General features: G+C 39.0%; 2 protein-coding genes across 2 annotated transcripts in view; both read left to right on the forward strand.

Annotated features, from left to right (window-relative positions):
- Positions 1 to 5,468: 5,468 nt before the first annotated feature.
- Positions 5,469 to 5,999, forward strand: LOC126696141 (uncharacterized). The gene has a single exon (XM_050392929.1). It carries the CDS (start codon positions 5,469 to 5,471, stop codon positions 5,997 to 5,999), a length of 531 nt encoding a protein of 176 aa, XP_050248886.1.
- A 10,364-nt stretch (positions 6,000 to 16,363) lies between these two features.
- Positions 16,364 to 23,028, forward strand: part of LOC126712867 (ankyrin repeat-containing protein At5g02620-like) — a 66,639-nt gene continuing 59,974 nt past the window's right edge. Inside the window, exons 1-2 of the mRNA XM_050412365.1 lie at positions 16,364 to 16,380; positions 17,867 to 18,483. Coding sequence (XP_050268322.1) covers positions 17,907 to 18,483 — 577 coding nt within the window. The 5' untranslated portion in view covers positions 16,364 to 16,380; positions 17,867 to 17,906. The remainder of the gene's footprint in view (positions 16,381 to 17,866; positions 18,484 to 23,028) is intronic.

The following is a 23,028-nucleotide window of genomic DNA, read 5'->3' on the forward strand; positions in this document are numbered from 1 at the left end:
CACCGTTTGGTGACTAAGGCCTAGCCTTTCAAACCCACGCTCTATAAGTGATATCATTTGGGCCTTTTTACGTGCGAACCCAACACTATTACGGGTCGTTACGAATCACGTCCTTACATGTAGCAATAGGTGTAGTAATTTAAATGAAAAAAAGAAAAAAGAAAAAAAAAAGATGAGATGAAGATGAAGATGAAGAATTTGGATTGTAATCAGAAGAAATAGATGACAAAAAGAATTTAGTTTGTAATTAAATTAAGAAATTTTAGAAGAAGAAGATAAGGAAAAAAAATTATATCTATTTTTTCTTTTTAAAATCTAAAAATCTAACAAAATTTCTTCAATTTGGTATTGCCACTTGGCGTAACCACGGCGTTTAAACCCAACTTTTATTATATATATAATATAATATAATATAATATAATATAATATAATATGATTAAAGTTTCAACCTCACCGGGTCTTATTGGCCAAGGAAGCACGGCTCTGTGAAAGACAAATTGCTTTAACATGATGCATGGCTACTTTTCAATTAAATATCACAATTTTTTTTTTAATATTTTTTACATGTAGCATATAGGTTTAACCTGATGCACAGCTACTTTTCAATTAGGTATCACATTTATTTATTTATTTATTTATTTAAATACGTGTAGCAATAGGTGTAGTAATTTAAATGAAAAAAAAAAATGAGATGAAGAATTTGGATTGTAATCAAATTAAGAAGAAATAGATGACGAAAAGAATTCGGTTTGTAATTAAATTAAGAAATTTTAGAAGAAGAAGCTAAGGAAAAAAAATTATTTCCATTTTTTCTTTTTAAAATCTAAAAATCTAACAAAATTTCTTCAATTTGGTACTACCACTTGGCGTAACCATGGCGTTTAAGCCCAAGATTAAAGTTTCAACCTCACCGGGTCTTATTGGCCAAGGAAGCACGGCTCTGTGAAAGACAAATTGCTCTAACCTGATGCATGGCTACTTTTCAATTAAATATCACAATTTTTTTTTAAAATATTTTTTACGTGTAGCAATAGGTTTACCTTGATGCACGGCTACTTTTCAATTAGATATCACGTTTTTTTTTTTTTTTTAAATACGTGTAGCAATAGGTGTAGTAATTTAAATGAAAAAAAAAAAAGATGAGTGAAGATGAAGATGAACAATTTGGATTGTAATCAAATTGAGAAGAAATAGATGACGAAAAGAATCTAGTTTGTAATTAAATTAAGAAATTTTAGAAGAAGAAGATAAGGAAAAAAAATTATATCTATTTTTTCTTTTTAAAATCTAAAAATCTAACAAAATTTCTTCAATTTGGTATTGCCACTTGGCGTAACCACGGCGTTTAAACCCAACTTTTATTATATATATAATATAATATAATATAATATAATATAATATGATTAAAGTTTCAACCTCACCGGGTCTTATTGGCCAAGGAAGCACGGCTCTATGAAAGACAAATTGCTCTAACCTGATGCATGGCTACTTTTCAATTAAATATCACAATTTTTTTTTAATATTTTTTACGTGTAGCAATAGGTTTAACCTGATGCACGACTACTTTTCAATTAGATATCACGTTTTTTTTTTTATATTTTTTTTTTATGTTTTTAAAATATGTGTAGCAATAGGTGTAGTAATTTAAATGAAAAAAAAAAAAAATGAGATGAAGAATTTGGATTATAATCAAATTAAGAAGAAATAGATGACGAAAAGAATTTGGTTTGTAATTAAATTAAGAAATTTTAGAAGAAGAAGCTAAGGAAAAAAAATTATATCCATTTTTTCTTTTTAAAATCTAAAAATCTAACAAAATTTCTTCAATTTGGTACTGCCACTTGGCGTAACCACAGCGTCTAAACCCAAGATTAAAGTTTCAACCTCACCGGGTCTTATTGGCCAAGGAAGCACGGCTCTGTGAAAGACAAATTGCTTTAACCTGATGCATGGCTACTTTTCAATTAAATATCACAATTGTTTTTTAAATATTTTTTACATGTAGCATATAGGTTTAACCTGATGCACAGCTACTTTTCAATTAGGTATCACATTTATTTATTTATTTATTTTTTTAAATACGTGTAGCAATAGGTGTAGTAATTTAAATGAAAAAAAAAATGAGATGAAGAATTTGGATTGTAATCAAATTAAGAAGAAATAGATGACGAAAAGAATTCGGTTTGTAATTAAATTAAGAAATTTTAGAAGAAGAAGCTAAGGAAAAAAATTATATCCATTTTTTCTTTTTAAAATCTAAAAATCTAACAAAATTTCTTCAATTTGGTACTACCACTTGGCGTAACCATGGCGTTTAAGCCCAAGATTGAAGTTTCAACCTCACCGGGTCTTATTGGCCAAGGAAGCACGGCTCTGTGAAAGACAAATTGCTCTAACCTGATGCATGGCTACTTTTCAATTAAATATCACAATTTTTTTTTTAAATATTTTTTACGTGTAGCAATAGGTTTACCTTGATGCATGGCTACTTTTCAATTAGATATCACGTTTGTTTGTTTTTTTTTTTTTTTTTTTTGTTTTTTTTTTTTTTAAATACGTGTAGCAATAGGTGTAGTAATTTAAATGAAAAAAAAAAAAAGATGAGTGAAGATGAAGATGAACAATTTGGATTGTAATCAAATTGAGAAGAAATAGATGACGAAAAGAATTTGGTTTGTAATTAAATTAAGAAATTTTAGAAGAAGAAGATAAGGAAAAAAAATTATATCCATTTTTTCTTTTAAAAATCTAACAAAATTTCTTCAATTTGGTACTGCCACTTGGCGTAACCACGGCGTCTAAGCCCTACTTTTATTATATATATATATATATATATATATATAATATGATATGATATGAAAAATTAATTTAATAAAAGATTTAAATTATATAATTATAATATTGTTTTATATAAATGGAGAATATGTTATTAAAAGGTTTTTTTTTTAAATTTTTTTATTATAAATATACCATAATTGGTTGATGAATTTGAACATATCCAAGAATATTTAAAAAAAAAACTGTACATTCACATCCCATGGAATACATGTAAGGATGTGACATGTTACATTAAATTTAAATTATTATACAAGTTTAGAATTGTAGCATTTTTTTCTTTCCAAATATAATGCTTATATTATTGAAACTTGAATTTTAAGATAATCCATTGAATATTTATCATTTTTATTGCTTTTTATGACTCATATCTCTAATTTCTAATGCCTACATTGTTTGAATTTCTTAGTCAAAAACTAAGGAGTTTGACGTCCCAAATAAAATAAAATATCATACTTTTCAACCCAAAAATTAAGAAAGAAAAGAAGAAGAAGTTTTGAGCCAAAAAACTTTAAAAAAATTACCTACCAAAAAAAAAAAAAAAATAAAGGAAAAAGTGGGCCAGAGTAGACAAAAGTGGACTGAAGGGACAAAAGTGGAGCGAATTGGACCAAAATGGCATGAATTGGACTGAATGGATAAAAGTGGAGCGAAGTGGACCAAAAGGATTAGATTGGATCAAATAAATAGAAGTGGACCAAAATTGACCACTGTGGACCAAAGTGCTACAATAACGTGGCTCAAAAAGTGTGCAGCAACAATAAATGTTACGCTTAAACTTTTAGATACTATATAGATTTTGTTGCGTAATTAGCCAAGCAGTCTAAACTAGGAATTTTCATAATCTACTTAGGTCTAAAGGTTGGACTAGGAATTTATTGGTTTTGGTTAAGGGAAAGTGTGTACGTTTTAATAAAGGATTTGACTTAGTTTGAAGTAGTCACCCTCCAAGAAGAAGAATGGGGATTAGGAAGAGAGCCCAAAGAAAGTGGAGGAAATTATATTCATGTTGATGCATCAGAATTGTTAAATGGCTCCTAGTATTTATACTAGGGAGCAAAACAAAAATCAAGAAAATCTTAAGATTGTTCCTCTAACTAGCCAACTAGCTACTTGTAACAAGTAAATTAACTGTCTTGGTTGTCTTTCTCTTTGTTCTTGATCTTGGTGACATGTTTAGTCATCCACACATCATGCTTCATTGTTATGATCTTGGGTTGGTTTGCATGTTTGGGCTCATTAATCTACTAACATCACATTAAATGCACTATAGCTACTTTTCTGGCCACATTAATATGGAGAAGATCCCTGAACAGTACTACCTTGGCTGTCGCAACCCACAGAGGACTGAAAGGGGTATCTGATGGGATGGGTGCTCAAGTGGGGGTTCAAGTGATCAACAAGTGTAAGGTCCAGATGATCAGGAAGAGCCTATATAATATGTAAAAGCCCCCATGAAGAAGGGGCAGAAAAAAAGAAGAAGAGAATACTGTAACATGTAAAAGAATCCTAATGTGGTGATCTGTATTTATAAGTAAAACTCTAGTCTCCTCGAACGGAAGGTCCTTTGGTCATAATAGCTTTTATTCGTGTTTGATTGCTTCTTAACTCCATGCAAGCCGTTGCTCAACTCATCTAAACCTAGTTCTTTGACCCATACTCTACCAAATTCATTGTATTGGGCTTTTTGGACCAGGATTCCATACAGTTCGGGCTTGGGCTCTGAACTTTGACCCTACAATTGGTGCTGTCTGTGGGAAAGAACTCGTCTGTTAGTGACGGCGACAATTAAACATGGTAGGGTCAGGTCCACACCAAGAAATCCCGCGCCAAACCGATCTCCAGCGAACAGAACCCATCGGGCCTTAGCGGCAAAGTAATCTTCCTGACCCTGAGCAAAATCGGAACAATGAAAGGATTTGAGAGGGGAGTGTGCATACTACCCAGACGAGCCAAAGCCATTCCCAAGTAGGTAGTCGCATATCCCAAAGACAAAACAACCGTCAGGCCATGCAATGAGAGATAGACACTTGAAAAAGAGATTGCACCATGCCTAGAAAAGGCGGTCTCCTTCTAGCTCTGACATATCCTCTAATGAGGAGGAGGACGTTAGTTATAGGCAGAGATCAAGAACTCCCCCATGCGAAACCTTCTCTTATGAAAGAGAGCAGCGTCATGGATGGAGACATAAGAGCCCATCTGGTAAAGGCCTGGGTAATGACGCCATGAATAAAGCTCTGGATCAAATCTCTAAGTCACCCTTAACGTACAAGATAGAAGGGGCTAGACTATCTCGGCATTTCCATCAACCTACGTTTGCCATTTATAATGGCCGAATGGACCCTGTGGAGCATGTGAGCCAGTTTAACCAAAGAATGGCCATCCATTCTCGAAACGAGGCTTTAATGTGCAAGGTTTTCCCGTCTAGTTTAGGACCTGTGGCGATGAGGTGGTTTAACAGCTTGAAAACGGATTTCATAGATTCCTATAAGTAGCTCATCCAAGCCTTTGGCTCTCGTTTCATTACGAACAGCAGGGTTCCTCGGCCTCTGAGTTCATTGTTGTCATTGTCTATGCGCGAAGGGGAAACTTTAAAAGCATACTCGGACAGATATTGGGAAATGTACAACGAGATGGACGGTAACTACGACGATGTCGCCATCAACACGTTTAAAAGCGGTCTCCCTATCGAGCACTGTTTGAGGAAATCCTTAACTGGTAAGCCTGTTACCAGCGTTTGTCAACTTATGGATCGGATTGACAAATACAAAAGGGTGGAAGAAGACCAACTACAAGGGAAAGGAAAGGAGAAAATCATCTCTCACAAGAGGAATGATTTCAAGTCGGAACAATATAACAATAACCCTCCGAGGAGAGATTTTGCGGGGCAATCTGGATCAGACAACACGCAAACGGTTAATGCTGTATTCAGAGAACTGGTACAACAGGTTTTGGAGAAAGTCAAGAATGAGCCATTCTTCAAGTGGCCGAATAATATGGCCGGAGACTCTTCAAAGCGCAACCAGAGTCTGTATTGTCAGTACCACCAAGACCACGGACATACCACCGAAGACTGTAGGAACCTATGGAACCACCTGGATCAGTTGGTTCGAGAAGGAAAATTGCGGCACCTTTTACATCCTTCCAGTGGTCATCTGGGTTAGGCAAATCAAGAACCTCGGAGAGACACATCTTTAAGACGTCCCATGGGTATGATAAATGTCATCCTTGTTGCTCCGGGAAGAACCGACTCTTTTCCCTCTAGGGTAATGTCTGTGGCTCAGCTTTCCACAGAGGACAATGATCGGGAATCCAAAAGGTCTAAGAAGGGAGCCTCACCTGTGCTGGGATTCTCGAATGAGGATAAGATTGGAACCATCCAACCCCATGACGATGCTTTGGTAGTTACACTTAGGATTGGAGGTTTGACGTGAAGAGAGTATTGGTAGACCAGGGCAGTGCTGTGGTAGTAATGTACCCTAATTTGTACAAGGGGCTGAACCTAAAGTCTGAAGACCTAACGACATATGATTCCCCTTTGGTAAGTTTCGAAGGGAAGACTGTTACACCAAGGGGACAGATCAGACTGCCCATACAGACCGGTTCAGACATGGTGGAGGTGGATTTCATTGTGGTCGACGCCTATTCGCCATACATAGCCATAGTGGCCAGACCTTGGCTTCACGCCCTAGGAGCCGTTTCTTTTATACTTCACCAGAAGGTAAAATACACGTCAGAGGGCCCAGTAGAGGAGATTCTAGGAAATCAGGCTATGGCTAGACAATGCATAGTGGCTGCCATCTCACGCCAATCCAATGCAGAATCCTTGGCCTCTATAAGAAAGGACTTATAGCAATCAACCACCTCGGCAATACCCGTTGATGAGCCAGCCGAGGAGGTGAAATGCGAAAGTCTAGAAAGGGTTATTGTTGATGACGATCCAGAGAAATTCTTTCAAGTTGGTTCGGAACTACCCCTCCGAGAGAAAGAAGAATTAATTGGGTTTCTGAGTGAAAATGTTGACGTGTTTGCATGGGAAACCTACAATGCTCCAGGGGTTGATCCGAGTTTCATTTGCCACTACCTAAACGTCAACCCATCCTCTATTCCCAAAAAGTAACCACCCCAACACCCGTTAAAAAAGCATGCCGACGCTGTTAGGGACGAAGTAACAAAGCTAAAAAAGGCAGGGGCTATCAAAGAAGTCTTTTACCCTGAGTGGTTGGCAAATACAGTGGTGGTAAAAAAGAAGAGTGGGAAGTGGCGAATTTGCGTAGATTTCATAGACTTGAACAGGGCATGCCCAAAAGACCCGTTCCCAATGCCTTGGATAGACCAGTTGGTAGATGCAACTGTAGGCCACCCTCGAATGAGCTTCTTAGATGCCTTTCAGGGTTATCATCAAATACCACTAGCATCGGGAGATCAAGAAAAAACAGCATTCATGACTCCTATTGAAAACTACCACTACAAAGTGATGCCTTTCAATTTAAAAAATGTAGGGTCTACCTACCAAAGGATGATGACCAAAATGTTTGAACCGCAATTGAGCAAGAGTATTAAAGTCTACATAGACGACATGGTAGTAGAGAGTAAAGTGGTATCCGAGCATGTGAGAGATCTTGGAGTCATCTTTGGCATCTTAAGAAAACATAAATTGCGTCTCAATGCCTCTAAGTGCTCATTTGGTGTCGGGTCCGACAAATTTTTGGGCAATATGATAACTCATAGGGGAATTGAGGTAAGCCCAGATCAGATCAAAGTGATCCACAATTTACAAGCTCCTCGGAACCCAAAAGAAATCCAGAAACTCACTGGAATGATCGTGGCATTGAATCGTTTTATTTCCCAATCTGTGGACCGATGCCATCCTTTCTACCTCTTGATGAACAAGTGGAAAGGATTTGAGTGGTCCGAGGACTGTGCCTTAGCCTTCCAGCAACTTAAAGAGTACCTGTCATGGCCACCCATCATGACTAGCCCTGAGGCTGACGAAGTTTTGTTCGCCTACATCGTGGTGGCCTCTCATGCTGTGAGCTTGGTGTTAATACGGATTGATGATGGCGTACAACGGCCAGTTTACTATGTGAGTAAATCATTACATGAGGCCGAGGTGCGTTACTTACCATTGGAGAAGGCGATTCTGGCGATAGTGCATGCCACACGAAAACTCCCCCACTACTTCCAGGCAAACACGGTTGTCGTTCTAACTCAACTTTCCCTCAGATCGGTACTCCGAAGCGCCGATTACATAGGATGCCATATGGAGCATGCTTCTAGGGGCTTTTGATATTAAATATATGCCTTGGACCTCCGTCAAGGACCAAGTTCTCGCTGATTTAATAGCCGAATTTGCTGAACCCCCAATAGAAGCAGTAGCAGAGGAGGAAAACATGGATGGAAAATCGGTTGGCACAATATTTGCAGAAGGAGCCTCACGGTGGAAAGTGTATGTTGATGGCGCGACAAACCAAGAGGGATCCGGGGTAGGGCTAGTTCTAATATCCCCTGAGAGGATTACCATAGAAAAGTCATTAAGACTAGGATTTTTGGCTACAAACAACGAAGTCGAGTATGAAGCTTTATTGCAAGGAATGACCATGGTGCAGAAAATGGGAGGAAAGGCATTAGAAGTGTTCTCGGATTCTAGACTGGTTGTAGGCCAGGTGAGGGGTGAGTTGGAAGCCAGAGATGTAAGAATGCAGGAATACCTTAGTCAAGTCAAGCGGTTGCAGTCAGACTTCGAATTCTTCAACTTGACGCACGTCTCTAGAAGCGGGAACACACATGCGGATTCATTAGCCACTCTTGCCACGTCCACAAAGTAGGGTTTACCTCAAATCATCCTTGTCGAGGATTTGTACAGGGCAGACGTAATCAAAGAGAACATGGTTCGAATCCATTAAGTTAAAGTAAGTCCAAGCTGGATGGATCCCATAGTGAGTTTTCTCAAGGATGATGTACTGCTTGAAGAGAAATCAGAAGCCGAGAAAATACGAAGAAAAGCCCCTCGGTTCTGGCTGTTAGAGGATCACAAGCTGTATAAGCGCTCCTATTCTAGGCCCTACCTATTATGCGTACACCCCGAAGCATCAAAGCTGTTACTTGAATAATTGCATGAGGGAGTTTGCGGGAGTCACACAGGAGGAAGATCGCTGGCACACAGAGCCCTTACTCAAGGGTACTGGTGGCCAAGCATGCAGAAAGAGGCCCAAGAATATGTCAAGAAGTGCGACCAATGCCAGAGGTTTGCCCTAAATATCTACAAACTGGGAGGGTCCCTTAATCCCCTCTCCAGTCCTTGGTCGTTCGCTCAATGGGGTCTGGATATTGTAGGCCATTTCCCAAAAGTAGTAGGAAACAAGAGATACTTGATGGTCGGCACAGTCTACTTCACCAAATGGGTCGAAGCTGAGCCCTTGGCCAACATCAGGGACTCGAATGCAAAGAAATTCATCTGGAGGAACATCATTACATGATTCCCTCATCTCGGACAATGTTCTTCAATTTGATAGTAAGACCTTTAGGAGATACTGCTGCGACCTGGGAATTACGAACCGATATTCCACTCCGGCCTACCCTCAAGGAAACGGGCAAGCTGATGCTGTAAATAAAGTCATAGTTAATGGGTTAAAGAAGATATTGGATGATGTAAAGGGAAGATGGGTGAAAGAATTGCCACACGTCCTATGGACCTATCGAACTACGCCACGATGGTCAACGGGAGAGACTCATTTTTCTATGACTTACGGGGCCGAAACTGTACTCCCCCTAGAGACTAGCTTTCCAACGTTGAAAACGGGCACCTTCACCCCAAGCAACAATGACAAACTGCTAGAAAGAAGTTTGGATTTAATCGAGGAGAAAAGAGAAAAGGTAATGATCCAACTGGCCTATTACCACTAAAAACTCAAGCAGGGGTATGATGCCAATGTAAAACTACGGCCACTAGGGCCAGGAGGCTTAGTGCTGAGAAAAATTTTGGGTAACGCCAAGAACCTATCCTGGGGAAAGCTGGGACCCAACTGGGAAGGCCCATATCGCATCACTTCGGTAGCAGGAATAGGTGCATATTATTTGGAAGACTTAGATGAGAGAGTTGTACCCCGCCCATGGAATGTAAATAACCTAAGAAGGTATTATTATTAATAAAAGTGGTTTTGCCTACACTATATTTCATGCTTACTGCGCGTCTTCCGGTTCACCACTATCCAAGTTTTAAACAGAACCTAAGTCTTGCATGGCTCCTCGGACCACAGACTTAGGGGAAATTAATAACTTATGGCATCTATCCAAGTTTTAAACAAAACCTAAGTCCTGCATGGCTCCTTGGACCACAGGCTTAGGGGAAATTAATAACTTATGGCATCTACCCAAGTTTTAAACAGATCCTAAGTCCTGCATGGTTTTAAACAGAACCTATGTTCTGCATGACTCCTTGAACCACAGGCTCAGGGGAAATTAATAACTTATGACATCTATCCAAGTTTTAAACAAAACTTAAGTCCTGCATGGCTCCTCGGACCACAGGCTTAGGGGAAATTAATAACTTATGGCATCTACCCAAGTTTTAAACAGAACCTAAGTCCTGCATGGCTCCTCGGACTACAGGCTTAGGTGAAATTAATAACTTATGGCATCTATCCAAGTTTTAAGCAGAACCTAAGTCCTGCATGGCTCCTCGGATCACAGGCTTAAGAGAAATTAATAACTTATGGCATCTACCCAAGTTTTAAACAGAACCTAAGTCTTGCATGGCTCCTTGGACCACAGGTTTAAGGGAAATTAATAACTTATGGCATCTATCCAAGTCTTAAACAGAACCTAAGTCCTGCATGGCTCCTCGGACCACAGGCTTAGGGGAAATTAATAACTTATAATATCTATCCAAGTTTTAAAACATAAGTCCTGCACGGTAGCCTTCACTACCTAAAGTTCATTGCACAGTCCTACTCCTAACACTTAGTTATACTGGCAAAAGTTATTGTAAACTTCAACTGAAGGCATAGTCACATTTACTCGGAACAATGCAATAAAATCCAATCAACATCAAGCTAAAGAACAAAGAATGAAAGAAAAAGCATTCACATTAAGAAACAAAGATAATACAATACTATCGGATGAGAAGTCTTTGAAAACAAAAATATAATACAACTCCTCTTCAAAATGATACAAAAAGAAAAAAGAGAAAAACCCTAGGTGCTAAGCCTCAGTAGGGGGATCTTCCTTTTGCTCTGGCTGAGGAGGAGGAACATCCTTGGCTTTTGGTTCAACCCCATTACCCTCGGCCTCAGTAACTTTCTCCTTAGAGGGATCCTTGGATTTGGAAGAGGGTTTTTTCCTTTTGCCCTTCTACCCCTCAACATCCTCACCTTGGCCAATGACTTGGCTAGAACCCTTAGTAATTTCGACTATTGGGATGGCATCAGGGATAGCCGCAGGCTGCTCAGAAGTTTCAAGGGCATCAGCAGGGACCTCTCGGATCTCTGGAGGATAGAAGACGTTTTCGGGTAGCCTCCAAGTAGAATCTGTAGGGACACTCGCAACATTGAGAGCCTTATCCCATGTAATGCTACAGTAGTCCCTGCATACTTCTGACAATTCCTCGGTAAGCCTTACTTCCGTCTCCTCCACTCCAAGCTAATAAGTAGCCCTTTTCTCGGCCTCGGCTACTTCCTTGGCTAGCTGGACCTCTTCCTTAGCCTTCTGCAACGCGGCTTTGAGATCTAGAACAGCTTGCTTTTCGGTGGCAAGGTTGATCTCAGTCACATGCAGCTGCTGGCGTTGGTCCTCAGCTTGTTTCTCGGTATTTTTCAGGCCAGCCTCAGCACTCTTACGGCCTGATTCCACCTCCTTAAACTTCTCAGCCAGCTCATACTGCTCCTACTTGATGGCCTCTATTGTTTTCTCTATCTCAGCACGAGAGAGGGCTTCAGCATCGGCCATCTTGCGAGCGTCACGATACCACTCCTTGGCCATAAAAACCTGCTGAGTAATCTGCCAAAAGATCACAAAATGACATGAGTTAGAATAGAGTATGATTCAATAATTATGCCTGTAAAAGAATAAGTTGCCTTACCATCGCAAGGTCCCTCTTCAGGGATAGGAAGAGTTCATTCTGCGAAAAGCGCCTGTAAGCGTCCATGTACCTAGGAAGGAGCATGGGCTGCTCCAGAGCTTCAACAATGTACTCTACTCGGCCCCTCTGGTATTCTCGAATCGAGGCATTATAAGGAATTGGTGCTCCGTCCATCTCAAGCCGAGGGCTCCAAGTACATTGTGGCACGCGCACTTCAGCCCTTTCCAGCTCATCTCAGCTCTCCACCGATGGAGCCCTTTTATCTCGAGGCTCTCGGGTCACCTTTTGTTGTTTCGCGCGATGGTGAGGACCCACCTCGCCTTCCTCAAGTGACTTGACCGGCCTTTTCTTCTTCAGGCCGGGATTGACTTTCAAGCCGAGGTAGACGGGGACCTGTGGAGGAGTAGGAGGAAGGTTGGAGGGAGCTTGGGACTTAGTGGGTGCCTTTGAGGTTGTCCCTTTACCCTGAGTGGCCATAAGCTCCCGCAAACTTTTATTGCCTTTGTTTGAAGCCATGTTGTCCACCTCTTCGTCGGAGGAATCGTCCGGGTAGGCAATAACAAGGGGAGGGATGCAAATCGCGGAGTTTCTATCCGGCTCGCCCTTGGCGTCCGAGAGTTCAATTAGAGGAGCTTTTGGGTTATCTTCCTCAAAATAGAACTCATCTATCCCCTCCTCTAATGAAAGGTGAGATGACTCGGTCTCCTCTCCAACAGATGCTGCAGCTCCAAGATGGTCTTGTAGAGGTGGTAGTGCAGCTGGTGGAGGATTCTGAAGAATGGGTAAGGTAACCGGCGGAAGGTCCTTTTGAGCCAAGAATCCCGGCTTCGACACTTCAATCTAGGATAACCTCGAACTACCAGCTCTTATTGATTGGCCGACGTTCAGGAAAGCGCAGGACAAGGGCTCGTAACCCAAGATCAAATGAGCGGCACGCAATTGTCTATCCTCGTGAACAAAGATCTTTGACCTCAGGAGGTAGTTGAGGGCTTGAACGTTGGTATGGCTGAGCCGAAGAGCAACGTGGGCTCTATCTGCAAAACAGCCGAGAAGGGAATTATAGTCAGATCGCTAAAAAGATATTTTCTAAAAAAAAAAGTTTGAATTTCCAAGCAAAAGGAATAAAACTAAAGGGTTAAATCCCTTTCCCAAGGGATTGATCCTAATGGTATTGCATCTGGATCTTCTGCCCGAGTTAGACAGTGAAGACCGTCGCTCAATTCCCCTGAGGCAATCAGGTAGTTATCCTTCATACCCTTATTGGACTTAGGAAGACAGGATATTAGCCTAACGACCTCAGACCGAGATTTAAGGTAGTACCCCGCACTAGATGGTGGCACTCGTACATGTGAACCACGTCGTGCCATGTGAGACCTAAGCCCATCTGCTCGTTCAGGGCATCTATGCATCTCAAGACCCTAAATAGGTTGGGGGCGCACTGATAAGGTGTCAACCTATGGTTAAGCAAATAATCCCGGGTAATCCTACGCATGGGAAGCGTAATTCCTCCTTCTATGAAAGCAATCACGGGAATGACGACTTCACCCACATCTCTATCAGTCAGTACTCGGTCCGGAGGACAATATTCCAAAACCACCCCCTGCGGAATGCGGTACCTAGCTCTAAAAGCCTCCATAGCGACTAGTGTATCTACTAAACGCTTGAATTTACCCATCTAGATGAACTGAAGGGCCGAGGAGGAAGGCCGAGATGAAAATAGGGTAATGTAAAGGAATGAGAACTTACGGGTATCCGTATAATAATCTCTGAAGCTTTCAGAGATCTTTTCAAAGAAAAACTTCTCACAGTAATGATTATGGAAACTCAAAGGTCTGGTGCGTTTTATAAGGGCTGGGCGCTGAAATTCTCTGAAGTTCTTGGATGTTCGTAAAAAAGAAAGGCAAAAAGAGTTTCTTCAAGGCTTTATATAGCAGGAAAGAAGGGAAAAGATTGCTCCCGCTCAAAATTCTAGGAGGAATGCCAACCGTTGGATCTACGCTTTGCCGTTGGATGTGGGGAACACAAAGGCGCCTGGAGCAATGAATAGTGCCTCGTAATCTACAACGCGTCAGAAGCAACCACTCTCGCACGTGTGAACTAAAAATTAATTGGTCTTATCTCTTAAAAAATCAAAACCCCGCTTTTCTCCTCGGATGGAGAGAAAAATCGGAGTTTTGAGGGGCTATTGTGGGGACTATGGCCCAAAATAATGTATTGGGCCTTGGGCCTTGTCCGAGGACACTAACAAGTCCGAGGAGAGAAACACGACTTAAATGATCTACGTTATAGGCCTCATCAGTGGGAGACAGGGAGAAAACTCAAGTGTATACTCATGGCAGACCCAAACCAAGTGTATACTCAAGCAGTTGAAGTACGCCTCCTGAACACGTGAAAGGGAAGAAAACTCAAAATATCTAAGGAAAAGTTGCCACCACCACATTAAATGCACTGCAACTACTTTTCTGGTCGCATTAATGTGGAGAAGACCCCTGAACAATGCTGCCTTGGCTGCCGCAACTCATAGAGGACTGAAAGGGGTGTCTGATGGGATGGGTGCTCAAGTGGGGGTCCAGGTGATCAACAAGTGTAAGGTCCAGATGATCAGAAAGAGCCTATATAATGTGTAAAAGCCCCCATGAAGAAGGGGCAGAAAAAAAGAAGAAGAGAATATTGTAGCATGTAAAAGAACCCTAATGTGGTGATTTGTATTTATAAGTAAAACTCTAGTCTCCTCGGACGGAAGGTCTTTTGGTCATAATAGTTTTTATTCGTGTCTGATTGCTTTTTAACCCAATGCAAGTCGTTGCTCAACTTATCTAAACCTAATTCTTTGATCCATACTCTACAAAATTCATTGTATTGGGCTTTTTGGACCAGGATTCCATACAGTTCGAACTTGGACTCCAAACTTTGACCCTACACATAGAATAACTTCATATAAAATAAAATAGTGGAAGTTAACTGTATAATAGACTAGGGCTCTGTTTGGATACCGCTTATTTACTAAAAATTGAAAATTTATTGCTGAAAATGCTGTAGTAAAATAATTTTTAAAAGTATAAATAATACTGTGGAACCCAGAAATATAGAGTATGTATATTTTTGTGTTTTTGACTATATCATAAATAGTGCCGTAGGACATAGTCAAAAACAAAAGACGCAAACTCAACTTTGAAACATTTTTACACGTGTAGGACGTAGTCAAAAACAAAAACGCAAACTCAACGCTGAAACATTTGCACGCAAATGCACACTAGAAGTTGAGTATCAAAAAAAAGAAAAAAAAAAAAAAAGGTAGAAGTTGGTACTTTACATTTGCACGTGTAGGACGTAGTCAAAACTCAACGCTGAAACATTTACACGCAAACGCACACAAGAAGTTGAGTATCAAAAAAAAGATAAAAAATAGAAGTTGGTACTTTACATTTGCACATGTAGGACGTAGTCAAAAACAAAAACGCAAACTCAACGCTGAAACATTTGCACGCAAACGCACACAAGAAGTTGAGTATCAAAAAAAAGAAAAAAAAATAGAAGTTGGTACTTTACATTTGCACGTGTAGGACGTAGTCAAAAACAAAAACGCAAACTCAACGCTGAAACATTTGCACGCGAACGCACACAAGAAGTTGAGTATCAAAAAAAAAGAAAAAAAAAGTAGAAGTTGGTACTTTTGCAATGTCATCCGAATGGTCTCATCAAAATTATTTTCTAAGCCAACTGTAAGCCGACTCGTGCTAGAAGATCTTGAACAAGTGCATCAACTGTGAGCCAATGTCATCCGAATGGTCTCATCAACTACAATCAAATGCATTCTCAGCAGTCAATACTCCCTGCACATTCACATGGAAAGAGAGATATACAAATAGCTGAAGACTTGAACAGACGACAAGGGCCAGGGGCGGATTTGCACTAAATCGGGGCTGGTGTGAGCAACACAACGACAAAGAATCGAGTCACACAACGAGACTAGATCAATTTTGCACAGTTTCTGATGACGTCGAAAACCGTCACCAATGGGTCACACCGTACTCGCGACTCAAATTGAACCTGCACGACGAAACAAACTAAAGAATCCTTCAGAGAGCACCGGTGTGGTGCCGGCCAAAGACTCTCCGACGGTCAAGTTAGAATTCCTCTGTTTTACTTAGTGCGTTAGAGAGGGTTCATAAAAGCATACCTCGATTTCTGTGGGTATTACGCCTTTTATAGTGATAGGGGGTTGACTTTCCCTTTTTGGTTCCCACATCTTTTCAATGTGGGACTCTATTCCCAATTCTTCCAAACGTGGTGAGCAAGGATTCTCATTACCGGATCATGGGCCCTTGCTGCGTCAGTAGTGATGGGCCTTCAAAGCTGGGACCATACCTACGCAGGCCCAAGAGACCCAATCCGTCAGGCCCATTAAGGTAAGCCCATCATGCCCAATATTTTATCATCTTCAGTTTCAACATGCTGTCATAGGTGTAAGGAGGATATTTTTTTGAGTGAAATACTGGGAATGTTTAAAATTTTTTTTTCCTTTTTTATTTGAATGAGAAGGTCTTGATTTACATTGAACATGAGATCTAAACAGATTTGGGTTCAATTTTTTCTTTTTTTGGTGATATGGAATTTGGTAAAGTTGTTTCTCTAATTGGATTTTGAAAGGTTATAGGCTAAATAATGGGTTAATTGCTATTTTTAAGGGTTCTTTGCATTTTAAAGTTTTAGAAAGACCGCCAAAATAATTTTAGAGAGGAATTAGTCTAGTATTACTTCTATAATTTTTTCTCCTCAAAATCTTAGGGGGGCCAGATAAGTCACTTTTTAGATTATTTATAATTTTTTTTAACCTGTTAATGGAAAATTTAAAAACTCAAGGCGGCCATGGCCCCATAGCTTCGCCACTGAGAATCTGGGATTATCATGCTCTTTACTTCATAGTCCAAGATGAATGTTAGATTATTATGAACTTTACTACAAAAATCAATGTGATTGGTGTTTTTTTATTTATTTTTTATTTTTTATTTTTAAGAAAGTGATTGGTCTATTTTTTGATAATGTATTAAATAAATTTTTTTTTAACAAACTATGATAAAAATGTAGGTTTCAGTGAACTTAATTGGATTTCTAGCTAATTTGTGAACATCTCACGTTGAAATTCAAATGATTTGACACCAAATTAGAAGCTTCAAACTGGATTCTCTCTTTCTCATAGGAATCTCACTCAACTCATCTTTCCCTTGCATTTTTTTGTTTATCTTTCGCTGAAATATTTCCCTCGAACTTTTGTGCTCACTCTCTCTGCTTTATATCTGACTCTCTCTTGCGCCAATCGTTTAGTTCTCTGTTCTCTCTCTTGTCCACCCCTGTTTAGCTTGCTTTTCTCAGTTTATTCATTTATTTGTACAAGTCTACTCTCTCACTCGCACATCTATTTTTTTTTTTTTTTTCCTTTGTGAATTCGCACATCTGATGTTAATGGGTTCTAAGTTTTGATCTTTAATTTTATTCTTACTTTTTAATCGCTCCCGTCTCTGGCTCGCCCCTGATTTGCCTTTCTCCACATTTTTTTTCCCGACCCTCAAGGCCTCTACAGCTCTGAAGTCACGTTTTTAGTTGTAAAAACATAAGTGCGTGTAACACCATATATACAAGAACTTTTACCTTTCAAGTTTAACCTTTTAACTTTTTGCTTTTTATATTTTAATTGTTATAAGTTTTTCCTTTTTCTTCTAAAAAAAGTATTCATTTTGTTTTAAATTATCACATTAATAAATGGTATGTCCTGTTAGTTACGTTAGTATTTGATGTATGTAAAATGATTACTGAAATTTTGACTTTAAAATTCATTTTATGAGTGCAATTTTACTTCTTTGTTATTTGTTATTGTTTTTATATTAATTTGAGGTAAGTTCTTTTAAAAAATAATTGTAATGTCCTTGTGTCGTGTGTCATGCTTATCTTTAGGAAACAAGGTTACCGTTGAGATAAGAAGAAACTCATAACAATGGATGCTGGAATGTTCAAAGCTGCAATTGATGGGAATGATGGTTTCTTTGATGAAGCTGGGGGTGTGAATCTAAATCTCAGGCGGGTGACAGTGGAAGGGAACTCTGTTCTTCACTTGGCTGCAAAATCTGGAAATGCGCAAATCACGAAAAGGATCCTCGCGATCGATCCACAACAATCACTTTTGTGTGAGAAAAATTGGAAAGGCGACACTGCACTACATATTGCAGCGAGGTTAGGGCATTTCGACATGACAAAGCTTCTAATAACTAGTGCAAATGACCGAGAAGTTGAAGTGAAAATGGAGCTACTAAGGATGGAAAATCTGGAGAAGAATACAGCATTGCATGAGGCTATAAAAAATGATCATTATGACATTATGCAGTTACTAATTAAGGAAGACCCAAGTTTGACTTTTCTTACAAGTAATGCTGGGGAATCTCCTCTCTTCCTGGCAGTGGATAGAGGATTTTACAAAATTGCTATTCATATCCTAGAAGCTGTTCCAGAATGCTCCAATGTGGGAAGGAAAAGCATGAATGTCTTGCATGCGGCTGTCATCCGTACACAAAGAAGTAAGTACTTCAACTATCGCTAATCCTTTTTTTTATAAATATTTTCTTATAACAAATATGTGAAACATTGTATACATTTGCATGAAGTAATTAGTACCTCAACTCTTGCCAGAGACGAAACTATACGTTTTGACTGAGGGGGCCCCCAAATTTCTAAAAATTTGACTTTTGTATGCATATAAACAAAATTTTCAAGATATGATCCCAAAATTTATATACTTGGCCCCCTCCCCAAAGCAATTTACAAATTGACCCATGAAACCCAAATAGAAAAAATATATGACCTATACCCTTTTGCCTAGTTGTCCCAAAAAAAACTTCAGACAGACCAAAAAAACCAATCAAACAAATCACAAATCTAGATAACAAGAATACCCTTTAGGCAATATAGCATATCAGACTCTTCCAATCTGACCTCTCTCTTCTTTGAAATCTTTCCTTAGTCCCCTCTCTCTGCTCTACCTAAGATTTGTTGTGTGAGCTTGTGAGGTAGATCCTCTTCCAATTTTTAATTTTTATGAGGATGAAAGCACTACGGATTTTTTTTTTTTTTTTTCGCAGATCACTACTCTAGTCTATGCTCTGCCCTTTCTCTTGAATTGCAATCAACGCAATGTTAGTAATTTTTGTTTTGTCAAATGATAAATGCTAGTAACTGATAGTGTGTGAACTTGTGGCTATCGTTTTCATCGAAAAAATAAAATAAAATTGTTGTGTTGTGTTGTGTTGTGTGAATGTTGAACTTGTGAATGCCTAAATGGGTAGAGGGGGTTGTGGCATGTGTTTGCTATAGTGCTAGATGGAATATATATCTATCAACTTTTGGTTCAAAAGATAAGTAACAACTAACAAATGATAAAAGGTGTACTCATCCAATTTTTTTTTTTAAAGGTGTAAGATATGTCTAAATAACATATGAAGAGTACTCATTCCACTATTTATTTAATTAATTTTGAGATACTTCATTATTTCCCTATCTTATAAATTCATTCTTCCAAAAATTAGACCCAAACAAAACCAAATAAACATTGATTTTCTCATGACTTCCAAGTCAAGAAATAATTTGAATGTTATGTAGATGTAAAATAAGTCCTTATAATTTATATAACTTTTATATGATTAGTAGATAATGGAAAAGTCAACTACAATATTTGATTTTATTTAAAAGAAAATTCAGATAAATTAGAAGTCATTACTAATATTCTATTTTTTGAAAATTATCAAACAACATTTTGAAAAATTGCTATTGATGAAATAAGTATTAGTTCATTGCAACAAGATCATAGATCTATCCATAAATATGGGGTTAAGATGTTAATGGACGTTTTGAAATTCAACGAACTTATATTAAGCCTCCCCCCCCCCCTCCTCCTGACTTCGAATCTTGGTTTTGTCCCTCTCTCTCTCTCTCTCTCTATATATATATATATTAAAAAAAAAAAAACAAATGTACAATATTGTATATATTTGCATAAAAGTGTACAACATTGTACACATTTACTTAATCTACAATATAAATCTTACATGCTAACAATTTTCCTTGTTTTTATTAAAAAAAGAAAAGAAAAAGAAAAGGAATTATACTTCATTTAGGGAAAGAATTACCCTAATTATATCTATTAAACAGACAACCAATGTAGCAGTAATAAATATGCTCAACAATCCTGTCTAACAAAACTTCCAACCATGACCGATCACAATCCCTTCCCCTGTAACAAAACTTCTGAATTGACCCGAACCAAATGTGAAACATTTGCCTCTGGAAATAAAGGCTTCCAAGAGGTTAAGTGAAGTATAATTCATTTTAAATTAACCTTCCCTATATGCTCAACAATCCTGTCTCACAAAACTTCCAACCCCTACTATATATAGAGGAGTTCTTCGTATAGAAGCCACTAACCTTAACTTTTATTTATTTATTATTATTTAATTTCCCCACAAATCCTTTGTCAAGAAGACAATATTATAGAAAATATAATCAACTCTGTAATTCTTTTCACATCTACCCTTAATATTAATATTTTGTATAAATATTAAAATTATCTTTAATTTTTATTTATCTTGTTAGATGTAAAATAATAAATATTCATTTTTATAAAAATAAAAATATTTAAAAAAATGATCAATTATTCCATCCTCCCATAAGGTTTTATGAAATGACAGTCGAACAAATTACGGATGAAATAGCACTTGCCCATGAGGATTGTATAAACTTTAAATATAATAGATAAAAACATGCACTCTCAGTCTCTCACACTGTCATTTTTCTAATGAGATTTTCTTTTAAATTCTTATTTATTTATAGAAAAAAAAAATAAAAAAAAAGTGTCATTTCATCCAAAGTTTGGATGGGATATTTTAAAAATAGAATATTCTGTTAAGAAAGTGAAATATAGAATTATCTTTTCTTTTCTTTTATATATACATAGACACACGTGTGTGTACAAACTTCAAAGGGGGACTTTCATGGTTTGGACGCAATGTTATTAAATTAAATTTTAAGGAAGATTAGTGTAACTTAACACCCCCCACCCCCACCCCAAAAACACACACATACAAACGAGGATCATAAAATTCAACATGAGATAACTAAAACGTGAGAAAATTAACGAGGAAAAGAAAATCTTTTTTTTTTTTTTTTTGAGAAACTAGACCAAAACTTGGCCCAGCAGAAACTATTATTGCTTAAGGAACATCAAAAGAAAGAAGGTGAACAATATCATCCGGTACATCTTCAAGCCAAACATCTAAGCTCGAGGAATTTTTCGCTCCTTTAGCGAGAGCATCAGCAACTACATTACAGTTACGTTTCACATGACAACTGAAATGAATTTAAGTCTGAAGCTAAAATCCTGATATCAATAATGTGACCAAAGTCCGGGTGGTCCGAATTCTCTTGGGTGATTGCTTGGATCACTTCTGCAGAATCACCTTCAAAGATCATGCCGAGAGTCCTATTTCCTTGGCAAACAGCATCGCCCTACGACAAGCCAAATAGGGATGGCAATCCAAGCCCGACCCGCGGGTACTCGGCCCAGCCCGACCCTAATGGGTCTGATTTTACCTGGTCCGATTAAAAATAGGGTCAGTGATGGGTTTAAAACAAAAAACCAAAGTGGGTTTGGGTCGGGTCCGAATTTTGGAAAAAACCCGGCCCGAACCTTGACCCGACCTAACCCGTTTAAACTTAAAATAAAATTACTAAAATACCTACCTCTCTCTCTCTCTCTCTCTCTCTCTCTCTCTCTCTCTATATATATATATATATATATATATATTTCACTTATAGCAAACCCTAAGTCCCTAACCCTATTTTCATTTCTCTGAACCTCTCTTAACTCAAGCCGCCTCTCCCTCTCTGAAGGTCTGATGTCTCTCAGTGCTCTCACCTCATTTTCTCTCAAGCTAAGCCACACGGTCTCACCCAATCACCCTCCCCCACACTCTCATTCACTCACCGACCCACCCTCACCTTCACTCTCATCACATGGTGGTTGATATTTGCCAAGGAGAAGCACAGAGGTTAGATCAGAGAGAGATGTGCAAGGTTTAGGCCGTGACATTGATGGTTGAAACCACTGCCTATCATCAGAGATCTTGGTGGTCTGGGATAGAGAGAGGCCGAGCAGGAGTTCGAGATTGGAGATAGAGCCTTGGTGGACCGAGTTCTCCATTTTTTTTTTTTTTTTTGGGTTCATGTCCTCTCTCAAATCTGTGAGTTTGTGTTTGTGATTCTGATTTAGATTGATGAACATGATCTTGGGTTTTTTTTTTTTTGGGATTTCTGATCTAGGTTTGTGGAGGTTTAGGGCTTCAAGCAACCTTTTTTTTTTTTTTTTTGATTGGGCCACGGATTGGGCCCTGAAGTGTAATGGGCTGGGCGGGGCCCGTGGGGCCCGACGGGGCAAGTATGGAGCGTAGGAAAAAAACCCGTTTATTAAACGGGGCGGGTTCAGGTTTCTGGGATAGACCCGCGTGTCGGGTTCGGGCATAAAGAAACCCGGCCCGAACTCGACCCGCTGTCATTCCTAAAGCCAAAGCTTCCATGGTTGCTACTGAGTTGGCTAGAGGGATTGGCATTGTTAGAGCTCCAATTGCTTCTCCCATGCCATCTCGAATGATCACACCGATACCAGCCGAGGAGCTGGTCTTGAATACTGCAACATCGAAGTTTGCCTTGAAAAATGGATACTCTGGAGGTCTCCATTGGTGAAGAGCAGCAGTTGTGGGAGCTATAACAGGGGAGGCTTGCACTGATAGAAATTCTTGAAGCATGGCACCTGCCTTGGAGCTGATACCGTCCACTGCTACTGTTGGGTGGCCAAATTTCAATGAGTTGCGATGGTTCCACACAGCCCAAGCCACCATGATGAATAGTTCCTTCCTGTAATCCTCCTATACCTGCAAAAAACAATCCAATAAATCGTCAAAGTTCTGAGGGCGGGCTAGAGAAGTGGGACGAGCCCAGGATAGAGAACCCCAAACTCCCTCCAACTCTTTGCATGCCCATAGAGCATGGATGGTGTCCTTGGGAGCAGCCTTGCA

The sequence above is a fragment of the Quercus robur genome, chromosome 2, assembly GCF_932294415.1.
Source record: "Quercus robur chromosome 2, dhQueRobu3.1, whole genome shotgun sequence".
Taxonomy (NCBI): domain Eukaryota; kingdom Viridiplantae; phylum Streptophyta; class Magnoliopsida; order Fagales; family Fagaceae; genus Quercus; species Quercus robur.

Excerpts from the sequence above, each read along its gene's own strand:
- LOC126696141 (XM_050392929.1), top strand. The coding sequence starts at position 5,469 with ATGGACGGTAACTACGACGATGTCGCCATCAACACGTTTAAAAGCGGT.